Raw genomic sequence first — 11,523 nt, forward strand, 5'->3', positions numbered from 1 at the left:
GGAGGGTCTCTGGATCCGTCCAGCAGTCGCGGCAGAGTGTGTTGCCGGCAGCACGCGGTGTGTGTGTGTGTGTCTGTGTGTGTCCAGCGGGCGACCCAGCGGGAAGACGTCACCCCGACAATCCACATCCTCCAGGGCCCGGCGTCAGGTAGGAGCGCTTCAACTCTGGGCAGAAAGGGAGAGCAATGTTTCCATGACACAGTCAGTTAAAAATAACTCTTGGTGACGACCTTTTGGTGAAGGGGGGTGGGAGGTTTGTTTGCAGGACAATATGGTGTGTTCACACTGACTGTTTTGTCTCATAGAAGGGAAATGAATCACATTTCTGATTGAGTAGTGGATTGTTTTCTTCCCTGATTTTTGTCGTATTCTCTTTTTAAAAAGAGAGATTTTAACGTCTCCCATGATGCTTCAAAGCAAAGCCAGGATCTGAACAGACGCTGACGAGTTGATAAAGGGAAGTTGACAGTTTATTCGTGGAGTGTGGGCACGGCGGGGTTGAGTTACGGGGGGGGGGGGGGGGGCGCATATATCTGTCGGCCGGACGCCATGTGACACACGTTGAGTATGTTTTACCCACAGCATATTTGATTTGACCTTTGGTGACCTTTCCCCCCCACTGCTCCCTTGTCTCCGAGCGACACCGGCTTAAGAGCCGAGAGCTTCTTCTGTTTGTTGTCGTTCTGGCGTGGAGGATTTAAAACCTCCTGAGTGAGAGACGAGTGAAGCGGCGCCACGAAGCCCCTCGGACCGAAGGTTCAGGTTCCTCCCTCGGCACCTCCACCAGATCCCGCTGGCTGACGTGTCGGCTCGACGGCTGACAAGCGACCCTAAATAACTTTTCTCTTTCTCTGAATTCAGCTCATCTGCTCCACTGTGAATTATATGTTGAGTTTTGTATGCCTCCCTTTGTTCTAAAGGTCACATGTTTTACCCATTTTCAAATCTTTGTATTTCCTCCTGGTAAAGTGATGCAAAGAATTATCAACAAAAAAAAAACTTAAGAGAACTCAAGAGCCTCTGCCTGTGGTGCAATTAGCCCCCTGTTTACAGCCTCCTGCTAAAACCGATGCCTTGTTGGATTTTTCGCATGTTTGGAAGTGGACGAAATTGAGGCGGTCTTAGCAGATGGAGGCAACAGGAAGGCTGGGGATGTGATCGCAAGCATTTAGGTATCAATGCCCCTTTGTGACATCACAGAGGGCAGATACCAGAACCACACTTTTTGAGAAAGAAGATCAAGGAAAAAAAATATGTTTTTTTTTTCTTTTTTCTTTTTTTCTTGTGAGACAGTATTGTTATATAATGCTATATATTTGTTGTTGTTTTATTTCAGGATGGACTCTCAGGCTGGAAAAAACCCAACCTGTGGCACCATCTGCCTGAAATACCTGCTGCTTCTGTTTAACGTCCTCTTTTGGGTAAGTTTATGATGAAGATGATTGATTTGTACTGATTTCAGTCAAGTGCTTTCCTCTTGTAGTCGGGAATTACTGGCACTAGAAATATAGTTATGTATATATTTATATATATATATATATATATATAGTTATTAAACTTTATTTTGATTGTTCTACTGTATATTTAAATTACAACCTCTCGCAAACTCTTCCAAAGATGTCCTCAATGTCTGAAATATAGTGAAATATTCTTTTAAATTAATTTCCAAAATTAAATTAAATTTACACCTTCAGTTCTTCAGCATCTGGAACTGGATTAAAACACGGGACTCTCTGTACTCACAGGTCAAGCAGGGCTTTATAAAAGGAAACCATCTGGACCAAACATCTTTTAAAAACTTGCAGACAGACACGGAGACAACAGAGTTCAAGGATCTGGTTTTTGAGTGGTGTCGTCTCCTCAGCTGGCAGGCGGAGCCGTGCTGGCGGTGGGAGTGTGGACGCTGGTGGAGAAGAGCGACTACATCAGCCTGCTCAACTCCAACCTGTACTCGGCCTCCGCCTACATCCTGATCGCAGCCGGGGTCATCGTGATTGTGACCGGGGTGGTGGGCTGCTGCGCCGTGCTGAGAGAGACCAAGAGTCTTCTGATTGTGGTGAGAGCAACGGGGGCTTTGTTTTGTTTTTTTTCCTTGGTACTGGTGTTGATTCAATGCCAAGTAAATGCAAGTCAGGTATTGCTGATACTGGTGCTTTTTAACTGAGGTGGATGTGTCATCAAATATCTGTGTGTTATTAATTAGTTATAAGCAAGAACAAAAGTTAGGCAATGCTTTTCGGTAAGTAGATGTATTATATATGTATATATATATATATACATAAAAAATATATAATATAATAGTTCAAATTTTTTCTTCTGAGATGACATGAATATTGTATTTCAAGTTGTGGCAAGCCCCATTGTAGTTTGAATATAATAATCAATAAATACAACTACAATATTAAGATGCAAATTTAAAATGTAGTATGGATTTTAATGGTGTTGATCGATTCCAATACCAACATTGGTATTTGCGTTATTGATATATGGATCTGCTCTCTATCAGATGAATATGTGAGGGAAGTCCTAAACCTTCCGTCTTCACTGCCAGGTTTTGTCTTCGGTGCAACTCATGGTGTCAGACTGTCCGTTATGACCTGGAGAATGTGCCCCCTGCCCCTCAGCCCCAACCCCAACTCTCCTACCCCTCCACCAGTGGTTTAATATATAGAGGGCAGGTCATGCTGGAGGAATGACTGGCATCAGGCCGAGGTGTCAGACAGGCAGACGCGCTAACAGGAAGTGACACAGAAGCCAGAACTGCCCTGCAGCAACGTCTTTATCTCTGCTTTTTTCCATATTTGGCTTTTTTGTCGCGGCCGAACGGCTGATTTCCTGCAGGTTCTTCACAGAGAGGAGCTTTTTATTCAGTGCAACCAGTTTATTCCCGCTCTCCCCTGCAGTATCTGTGTCTGCTGCTGTGTGTTTTCCTGCTGGAGGTCATCGCCGGCGTCCTGGCCTACATCACCTACCAGGAGGTAAAGAAGCGTCGCGTTCACTTGAGATGTGATGTGACCGAACTCTGGCTCGTATTAGCCAGAGTTCGGCCCACTCTGCCAACAGAAGCCCATATTTTCTTTCACAATGTGCCATTCCATTCCTTTCTCCTTGGTGTCTATTTAAACTCCTTTTTACCACCTAATGAAACACACTCGTGGCTTCTCAAACATTCTGTGCTTTTTCTTAACTTGACCTGTTTTCCACCTCTCTGTCTTTCTCACATTTCTTCCTGTAGTGTTTCCCTTTCTGCTACCAGGTAATCTACAGCCACCTGTTTACCAGCTCAAAATACAGAACTGCAATTTTTGTTTCATGCTTTATATTTTTCTGTCATTTAAAGTCGTGCAAAATGAATGAATGAATGAATAAATAAATAAATAAATAAATAAATAACATGTTGAAAATTTAAAGATCTAAAGCATGTCTGCGAGGAACAGGCAGTGATCTGCGTGCATGTGTTTTGAATCTTTTTTTGTATTGTGCTGCCCGGGTACAGTGGAATGTTGGAGGGGAGAGAGAAAATATTTGAGCAGGAGCTGCTTTTATTGACGGGAGGAGACTGTGGCAGGTTTCTTCCTCCCACAGTCTCTGAAGTGCTTTCTCTGTCTCCCAGCTGGATGAGGAGCTGAAGCAGAACCTGCAGGCGACCATGCAGCAGAAATACCAGCAGCCAGGGGAGGAGAGCGTCACGCAGGCCGTGGATAAACTCCAGCAAGAGGTCTGCAATTGAATCGCAAATTAATTACTGGCAAAAACAATAGTAACACAGTACGTTTTCGTTCTGTTACATCTCAGGAAGATTTATTGTATCAATGGTATGAAAACAAATGCATGACATCCTGATTGATTCATATAAATGTTGAATTTTCGAATAATTAGTTCTACAAAGGAAGAAAATATAGAAATGTACAGAAAAAAACATCCGAGAAAGAGAAAAAGAACGCAAATAGCCGCAAAAACTGTAAAGTTTTGAGCCTTTCTAAATGTGTGATTGTCGTGCATGTCTCTTTCTCATTCCTGAACACAGTTTAAATGTTGCGGGAGTCACAACTACACGGACTGGACTGAGAATGTGTGGCTTGAGCAGAACCAGCTGCTCATCCCAGACAGCTGTTGTAAAACTCGCACTGCCCTGTGCGGTGCCAGGGACCATCCATCCAACATCTACAAGCTGGAGGTAGGAAGACCGCAACACGTCGGGTGAGAAGTCAGAAAGATCATCGACACGGAGGCTGATCTTAGATTCCGTCCTGTGATTGTGCGCTCCCAGGGAGGTTGCATCATGAAATTAGAGGAATTCATCCTGAGTCAGCTGTACATCCTCGGCGCAGTCGGGATCGGGGTCGCATGCCTGCAGGTAATTAAAAAATAAATAAATCTCAATTTACCTCAGCTTAGCTAAATTACATTTCTTGTACTTTTACAACAAATATAATATTGGACAATGTCATTTTAAAATGCTGTGCAGAACTAAATGTGCAACTTTAATTTTCTTTCAGCTGCTGGGGATGATGTTTACCTGCTGCCTTTATCGCAAGTTGGAAGAAGATCCATACTGAGTCAATAATATGAGATAACTGATTTTTAGCTATTTTACTCGCTAGCTCATTTTATTGGCCCAGTTATGTACTTTGATATGAAGCTGAATTTGTATATTCAGATCACAAGGTCATGAAAAATACCGGTGGATGCCGCTGCTGGGCAGTGCTGTTTATAATCTGCAAAATGCTACTGTATGTTTTTTTTTTTTTTGTTTGTTTGTTTTTTGTTTTGTTTTTAACACGTTTAAAGTGAATGTACTACGCACTTAAAGTTATAGTAAAACATCAGAGTAATTATTAAAACTGTACGACTAAACTCTTACTTTGACATGTGGGATATCGCTGTCAGCTGACTGGACTTCCTCCCACTTAATTTCTGTTTCCGGTTATTCACTCGGTTCAAATCATGATAGTAATTCATTGTATGTTTGACTCGGTGTATAGAATGTCCTTTCCCAAATAAAACGCCACGAAAATAAACGACCTAAGACGATTGACTATTTACGTTTTGACGTGTCAACTTTTATTTCGACACCCTTCTAGCGGATGTTGTTGTCAGCTGACCGCAGTTCTTCTTCCTAGTCCGACGCCTTTTCCTGTGTGTATATTTGTTTTGGTGATTTCTGCAACTCTTCTCGTCTCCCGCGTTTCCAGCAGGCTTTGATTTTCAGCGGCGGCGGCGGAAACGCGTATATAAATGAAATGTCCGCGAAACCGACGTGTCTGATTGTGGCGAGCGCTTCTCCGCAAGGTTTGTCCGTTAGCTCCACTTTCCACCACAGTGTTGGGCAGAAAGGGGAACTCACATCGCCTGCCCCTGTGACAGAGATGTGGTAGTCACTGCTGTCAGTGCACCGCTTTTCCTCGTACATGTTTAGCTAGTACGAGTTAAAGATAACCTACGTCAGCAGCTAGCGAGCAAGTTAGCCAACCGACGTGTTTGCACTAAATGTCCCCTCTCTTGTGTGACTACGTTTTCACCTGTATTTTTTTTCCCCGCAGGCGTGTCTGCCAAGTCCTTCCATCAGTCCTTCAGCCTCTGTAGCGCAGTCTTTAATCTCCAGACAGCCACGCCGGGGGTGAGAACAAATTCATTCAAATCAACAAATGAATAAATCAATCATGTTACGCTGCTAGTATCCAGTATTAACACCTCCCATATTATTCTGGGATATTGTCACACTTATTATCACACTTCTGAAAATATTTGTAGAGGGAAAATAATCATGTGGTCCAAAATAACAACATTCAATATGCTAGTTGTGTTAGCCCTGCAGCCAGAGGAACAGACTAGTGAGGAAACAATGTGATGCCTCCTGACTAGGATGTGGAATTGTATTATTATGATAGAAACAAATATCATTTCAAGCATTTGATTAACATGCAATTTTATCTGCTTGTGGCTAAAATTGTAGAGCAGTGTTTTCAACCATTTTCATGTGACTTTTTCCCCCCAGTGCAGCAATTTTATGGTATGGATTCATTGTTACATTGCTGGTGAGCTCAGGTGCAGATAAAGCTAAAATTGTCAATTTTCCATAAAAAAAAAAAATTACGGTAAAATTAGAGATGCATATTCATCACTTAAATTGCACCTGGTCTGATACTTGTTTCCAGTAGAGAGAATAGCAGAGTGCTGCTTCACGTCAGAGAAGTCAGTGACGACATTCAAAATTCTGTTTTCTCGTCTAATCAGACTTCCCCCTTTGTTTTCTTTGATTTACCAGGGGAAGCCGATAGACTTTACTGGCGTGGACGACAGCACCGCCAGATGGGTGCAGGACTTCAACGTGAAACCTTACGCCACACCGGCCAAACTTGAGTCAATAGATGGTGATGGACCTTTGCTGAACCGACGCACGGCTGTTGTTGTTTTGTTTTTTTGCTCCTGCTGCTGCTGGTTTTCAATCCGCTCTGTTCGTGTTGCGCTGACCTTTTCGCAGGCGCTCGCTACCAGGTGCTGCTCATACCGGACTGCCCCGGAGCGCTCAACGACCTGGCACACAGCGGCTCGCTGCACCGCATCCTCACGCACTTCACATCCCAGCAGAGTGAGTTTCACACCTGGCGCTTGGCTGATATTTAAAAAATAGGAACACAGTGGTTCTAGTGCTGCGCGTCTGTGTGCAGAGCCTGTTTGTGCAGTCGGACAGGGAGTCTCGGCTCTGTGCAGCGCCACCGAGGGGCAGACGTGGATCTTCGGCGGTTACAGCTTAACAGGGGTGAGTTGGTGTCACGCAATGATGAGACGTCTCGACGCGACCGGGACCCGACGGGACGTTCGCTGACTGCTTGCATGTTTGTTTTTTTTGGCTTGTTGTCCGTTGGCAGCCGTCAGTGTTTGAACTGGTGCGGAGGCCCGACTTTGCTAACCTGCCTCTGGTCGTAGAGGATTTTGTCAAGGACTACGGCGGCTCGTACACAGGTGACATAAGCAGACCGCACAAAAACAGTAATTAGCCAAAAGCCTTAAAATCTTGATTGCACCCAACACCGCTACCTTTGATTTTGTTTTTTGTTCCGCAGCCAGTAAAGAAGATGCGGTGCACGTGGTCGTGGACCGACACCTGGTCACCGGGCAGAACATGCAGTCCACCTCGCTCGCTGTAAATAACCTCATTCTTCTCTGTAATGCAAAATGAAAACACAGACAAATAGCAAATAAAAATGAAGAGAAAACAACCAGGACAGGGACTTTAAATGGTAGTGCTTGGTTGGTCCACATTTACTGTATGTCCATGAACACATCGTACAAACGTCTCCGAGGAGACGTGCTGGAAGATCAACACTGTACGGTAAGAGCTAGTACATGTCCACGATGTTGTGTTATAGTTGAAATTACAAACAATCACATGTCTCAGTCTGCAGCCAGACAAGAGTGGAAGGAAGGCTGCGTTCAAGAGCAGAGCATTTTTTTTTTGTTTTTTTTGCAATCAAAGAGAAGCTGCAGGCGTTCTGAAGGCATCACACTTGTTTGAAAAGAACAAAAGAAAACCGTTTTTTTTTTTAAAAGTGGATACATGCACCTGGTCATGCACCATCTGTTGAATGAAATGTGATACTGTTACTTTATTAGAAAAAAAAAACAAAACCTGGAACACAGCACGGCATTAGCTTGTGTCTGCCTGACTTGGAACAAACAGTGATTTTCACCTTTGTCACAAGTTGATTATTATCAGATTCTGTTACTTAGAAAAAGAAAGAACCAACAAATACCTGCATACAGATTAGGATTTTTTTTTTTATGCACCACATTCCTCAAAAAAGAAAACAACAAACATGCTGATGGTTTCACAGTTTTGTTTTTTTGTCGCGCTGCTAAGTTCGGCTCTTCATAGGAGGTCGTAGAAATAGTCCAGCCCTTGTCCCAATTCCCACAGGGAAATTCCCGTTCCCAGCTCGGCGGCCAGAGAGATCCTCAGGTGAAGAGACTGTGAAAACATTAGAACATTACTTTTTAACAGGTATTTGGGGGTGGGGGGGCAGTTTCAAAGTATTTCCTAGTAGTGTGGAGCCGGACTCACCTTCAGCGACGGATAGTAAACCACGTGTTTGACGCCGTTGCTCCTGCAAAGAAACACAGCGTCCTGTTACAATGTACTGCTGGAATTTTATCTGTTACTGTAACTTGTTACTTTTTGGTGTGTGTGAGACTCGGCACCTCTTGTAGGTGAAGTAATGCTCTCCGGAGTACTCGTCCCACTGGTGCTTTGGCCGGTGTTCACGCAAAATCTCAATGTATCTGCAGGAAAATCGGTACAACGTTGAGTCCGACTAAATCATAGAGGGTCAAAAGACTGACACTGCTATGAGCTGTGATTTTAAATCCTGATTTCAATGTTTTTAAATATAATTTAAAAATAAATTCGGAACCAGGACCTAAATCTGCCTTAATCTGCCTTAAAATTCGTTTTTTAACAAGGTCATTTCTGGAGGTTACTGGAATGTTTCAAAGTTCGGACTGTGTGACCTCTCCAGCACCTTTCGAAAGTGGTAAAAAACAAAAAACAAAAGTGCTGTTCCTGCCGTGGCCACTAGGGGGTGCCTGACCTCGCTCCCAGAATGGGCTCCGGTCCCTGGTTGGTGAAATCCAGGCCGTACAGATTGAGTCCAAGCAGGATCTTCTGCCGCCACTGAGCTCCTGGAGCCAGCTGGAGGACACAGTCCCTCACCCAGGGCAGAGGGGAACTCGGGCCGGGGCTAGCCAGAAAAAAAAAACAAAAACAAACACACCATGCATGTGAACACAGAACGCCCTCGTTCCGACTGCGCTCTGCCCGGTGGCTCTGGTCTCACTTGGCACCGCTGGAGTAGTCGTAGGTCATGAGGCTGAAGCCATCCACCGCCGGCGCCAGCTGCTCAAACTCCTCCCTGCCGAACATCCCCGGCTGCCCGGCGCTGCACAAACACACACAGAGTGAGCAGAGAGGAGACATCGTGAGCGCCGCTTCTGAGAACCTTATCGCACACAAGTGGGCGTTTGGCGGCGTTCACCTGGTGACGGCGGGAGGGATGACCAGGATGCAGTCCAGCCGCTTGGCCTTCAGCATCTCGCACACGTGCTTCACCAGATGGACCAGCTCCCTGTGTTAGGTAGGGAGGAGTGAGATGGGTTGGAGGGGACGGGGGGGGAAGTTCACACGCGTGATGATCTGCTGGAAGTGACCTCAAACTGAGAACTCACTTGCGCTTGTTGCCTCCCAGCTGGCTCCACAGCTCCAGGGTGAAACCGTCGAAACCTTCCGTCTGCAAGGCCACAAACGCACACACGCACACACGCACACGCACACACACACACACTTAAACTCCAGGAAACAGCACTGTTAGCCCTGTGTTTGCAGCCTCCTGCTACACTGATGTGTGGTTAGATATTTGCCAGCTTTGCTAGCCTCGGCTCTGACTTCCAATTAGACAGAAACAAGCCTGAGCCCAGCAGGCGGTTGTGGTCACAAACCTAGAAGAGTTTATCTGTGTGCTCTTTGTGACATCACAAAGACCTGATTTCCACAGCCTTGCGTTTTAGGTGCATGCTTTCTCAAAATAGCAGCAAGCAAAACGAGTAAATGATGCACTTTTCCCACTCTGGAGTATCTTAAGCAAAGTAAATCTTTTGCAGTTGTGGGACCTGTATGGTGTAGGTACAGAATCAGTTCAGGGCTACGGAATGTGTCCGGGGTCTTACTGCAACTCTGTAGGGACAAACTACATCATGGTCGGATGGATGGATAGATAGATAGATAGATAGATAGATAGATAGACAGATAAATCGTTTATTTTATCTATTATATATAACATGATTACATCTATCTATCGATCTATCCATTCGACTGCAATGTAGTTTGTCCTAATAGAGTTGCCGTAAGACCTCTTGACACATTCATTAACCTCGGACTCATTCTGTATTTACACCGGCATCGACCTCCTGCACTCGGTTACCTTGGCCACGTCCACCAGCTCGCTGGCCAGCTCCTCGATTTCGTCCTCGCTCGACAGCACCGCCATGTAGTCCTGGTACGACCAGCCGTCAAACAGCAGCCGGGGAACTGGCGGAGGCAGAGAAGTGACGGAGCTTAAAAAGACAGCGAGGACACCTGGAGTCTCCCTTGGAACCTGCACGCACGGCGCCTCATACTCACCCATCCGCACTTTTTTGCCCGATTTGCGTACAGCTTTGACCCAGCCTGCCAAGATTTTCCCAAAAAAAGATATTATTGTAGCAACAACCTGATTAAAAAAAACAGTTTGGACCTGTCGGCGGGTTCCTCCTCTCACCTGGGTCATGGTCGTGGAGTCCCGTGACGTCGAAGGTCTCGGGGCCTCGTCTGCGCAGCTGCAGCCAGACTGGAGACACGGAGGTCAGCTTGGAGCCAAACACCTTGGCCACGTCGTAGCCGTGCGAGTTCCACTAGGGGCCGAGACACAGAGTGAGACACGAGGCTCTTTGTGATGTCACAAATGGCCAAACTGAATTGACCAGTCTGAGTTCTAAGTGTGGGTGACTGGACAGCAGACTCACAGGTGTGACATATCCCAGCACTTGTCCCTGGAAGGTCTTCTTGACGTTGGCGCAGTGTCTCTTCTCCTCCTTCACAATGTCTTTCCAGTGCGGGTCGGAGACGACCAGGCCTCGGTCCAACACGGACGTCTCAGTCGGGGAGGTCTGCACAAGGTCGAGAGAGCACAGTGGCACATGAGAGGTTTCATGTCTGGTTGATGAAGTTGGATTTTTTTTTTTCCTTAATAAAATAGTAAGTAATATAAAATGGGTGATTTTGTCCAATAGTAAATGGGCCTGCAACAATTTTACCTTTCACAAAAACAGAATTCTGAGCCTTTTTTGAAAATGTTATGAATTCTGAGAAAATGATTTAAATTTTTCAAGAAGAATCGAATTACGCGGGCACAACACCAATGTGCCCGGATAACACGACGACTGCTGACGCGTGTTCTCGGAGTGCAGTGACCCGTCAGGTAAACAGGGCGAGAGTCGGCCACCGACCTGTCGGAGCGCACCTGGCTCCAGGTGAGAGCCCTGGAGTTGCTCACCTCGGCCTCGGCTCTGTGCGGCTTCCGGGCGTCGCTCTTGGACAGAGTGGCGCTACCCGGGCGGCAGCAGCAGGAGATGGCGAGTAGCACAGAGAACGTCGCTCTCATCTCCAAACCCAAACACGGCGCCGTCTGCGGAGGAGAAGCGGTCCGTCCGGGAGACGCTGAGTGAGTGGGAATAAAAAAATAAAAATAAAATAAAAATGTGGTTAGCTCGGCTCCGTTTCTGCGCTTCCTTCCTGGGCGAGAGCCTGTGGATTCGTGCGCAGCATATCCTTCCGCGGCAGGGAGTCAAATAGAGCAACGAGCTCCACACATGCCGACGTTACATGCAGGCTGAATTTTGTGACTAACAACCTAGATTCCGCTGTCGGCGGGTCGGTACCAGTGTGACTGACAACTGAGTGAGCGCAACGTGTTTCTGGAGCGTCAACGT

At 46.0% G+C, this 11,523-nt stretch overlaps 3 protein-coding genes across 5 annotated transcripts; 2 read left to right on the top strand and 1 right to left on the bottom strand.

Annotated features, from left to right (window-relative positions):
- Positions 1-63: 63 nt before the first annotated feature.
- On the top strand, positions 64-4,764 carry cd151 (CD151 molecule). 3 transcript variants are annotated; one of them, XM_076027180.1, is made up of 9 exons: positions 74-148; positions 1,337-1,421; positions 1,865-2,056; positions 2,904-2,978; positions 3,236-3,256; positions 3,614-3,718; positions 4,028-4,177; positions 4,271-4,357; positions 4,500-4,764. In XM_076027180.1, exons 2-9 carry the CDS (start codon positions 1,338-1,340, stop codon positions 4,557-4,559), a joined length of 774 nt encoding a protein of 257 aa, XP_075883295.1. In that variant the 5' UTR covers positions 74-148; position 1,337; the 3' UTR covers positions 4,560-4,764. The 3 variants fall into 3 exon arrangements, with proteins under 3 accessions (XP_075883294.1, XP_075883295.1, XP_075883293.1); XM_076027178.1 differs by lacking the exon at positions 74-148 and adding an exon at positions 521-756; XM_076027179.1 differs by lacking the exon at positions 3,236-3,256 and having other exon boundaries at positions 64-148.
- Positions 4,765-5,043: 279 nt separating this feature from the next.
- gatd1 (glutamine amidotransferase class 1 domain containing 1) lies at positions 5,044-7,229 on the top strand. Its single transcript, XM_076027181.1, has 7 exons — positions 5,044-5,292; positions 5,544-5,620; positions 6,269-6,374; positions 6,485-6,592; positions 6,672-6,763; positions 6,873-6,966; positions 7,068-7,229. Exons 1-7 carry the CDS (start codon positions 5,244-5,246, stop codon positions 7,181-7,183), a joined length of 642 nt encoding a protein of 213 aa, XP_075883296.1. The 5' UTR covers positions 5,044-5,243; the 3' UTR covers positions 7,184-7,229.
- Positions 7,230-7,244: 15 nt separating this feature from the next.
- chid1 (chitinase domain containing 1) lies at positions 7,245-11,463 on the bottom strand. The gene is made up of 12 exons (XM_076027177.1): positions 11,088-11,463; positions 10,558-10,701; positions 10,314-10,446; positions 10,178-10,222; positions 9,978-10,084; positions 9,226-9,287; positions 9,036-9,125; positions 8,838-8,939; positions 8,592-8,741; positions 8,203-8,283; positions 8,066-8,108; positions 7,245-7,972 (listed from the first exon to the last, which is right to left on the bottom strand). The coding sequence occupies exons 1-12, from the start codon at positions 11,193-11,195 to the stop codon at positions 7,874-7,876; spliced, it is 1,164 nt and encodes a 387-aa protein (XP_075883292.1). The 5' UTR covers positions 11,196-11,463; the 3' UTR covers positions 7,245-7,873.
- Between the last annotated feature and the right edge of the window lie 60 nt (positions 11,464-11,523).

Source organism: Nelusetta ayraudi, unplaced genomic scaffold (assembly GCF_046127955.1).
Source record: "Nelusetta ayraudi isolate G7.1 ecotype Tasmania unplaced genomic scaffold, CSIRO-AGI_Nayr_v1 ptg000020l, whole genome shotgun sequence".
Lineage (NCBI taxonomy): Eukaryota > Metazoa > Chordata > Actinopteri > Tetraodontiformes > Monacanthidae > Nelusetta > Nelusetta ayraudi.

Excerpts from the sequence above, each read along its gene's own strand:
- cd151 (XM_076027180.1), top strand. The coding sequence starts at position 1,338 with ATGGACTCTCAGGCTGGAAAAAACCCAACCTGTGGCACCATCTGCCTG. Across the intron at positions 3,257-3,613 it reads GTTTCCCTTTCTGCTACCAG|CTGGATGAGGAGCTGAAGCA; the intron begins GTAATCTACAGC and ends TCTGTCTCCCAG. Across the intron at positions 4,178-4,270 it reads CCAACATCTACAAGCTGGAG|GGAGGTTGCATCATGAAATT; the intron begins GTAGGAAGACCG and ends GTGCGCTCCCAG.
- gatd1 (XM_076027181.1), top strand. The coding sequence starts at position 5,244 with ATGTCCGCGAAACCGACGTGTCTGATTGTGGCGAGCGCTTCTCCGCAA. Across the intron at positions 5,293-5,543 it reads GGCGAGCGCTTCTCCGCAAG|GCGTGTCTGCCAAGTCCTTC; the intron begins GTTTGTCCGTTA and ends TTTTCCCCGCAG. Across the intron at positions 6,764-6,872 it reads GCGGTTACAGCTTAACAGGG|CCGTCAGTGTTTGAACTGGT; the intron begins GTGAGTTGGTGT and ends GTCCGTTGGCAG.
- chid1 (XM_076027177.1), bottom strand. The coding sequence starts at position 11,195 with ATGAGAGCGACGTTCTCTGTGCTACTCGCCATCTCCTGCTGCTGCCGC. Across the intron at positions 10,702-11,087 it reads CGCACAGAGCCGAGGCCGAG|ACCTCCCCGACTGAGACGTC; the intron begins GTGAGCAACTCC and ends GACCTTGTGCAG. Across the intron at positions 10,447-10,557 it reads TGCTGGGATATGTCACACCT|TGGAACTCGCACGGCTACGA; the intron begins GTGAGTCTGCTG and ends CTCGGCCCCTAG.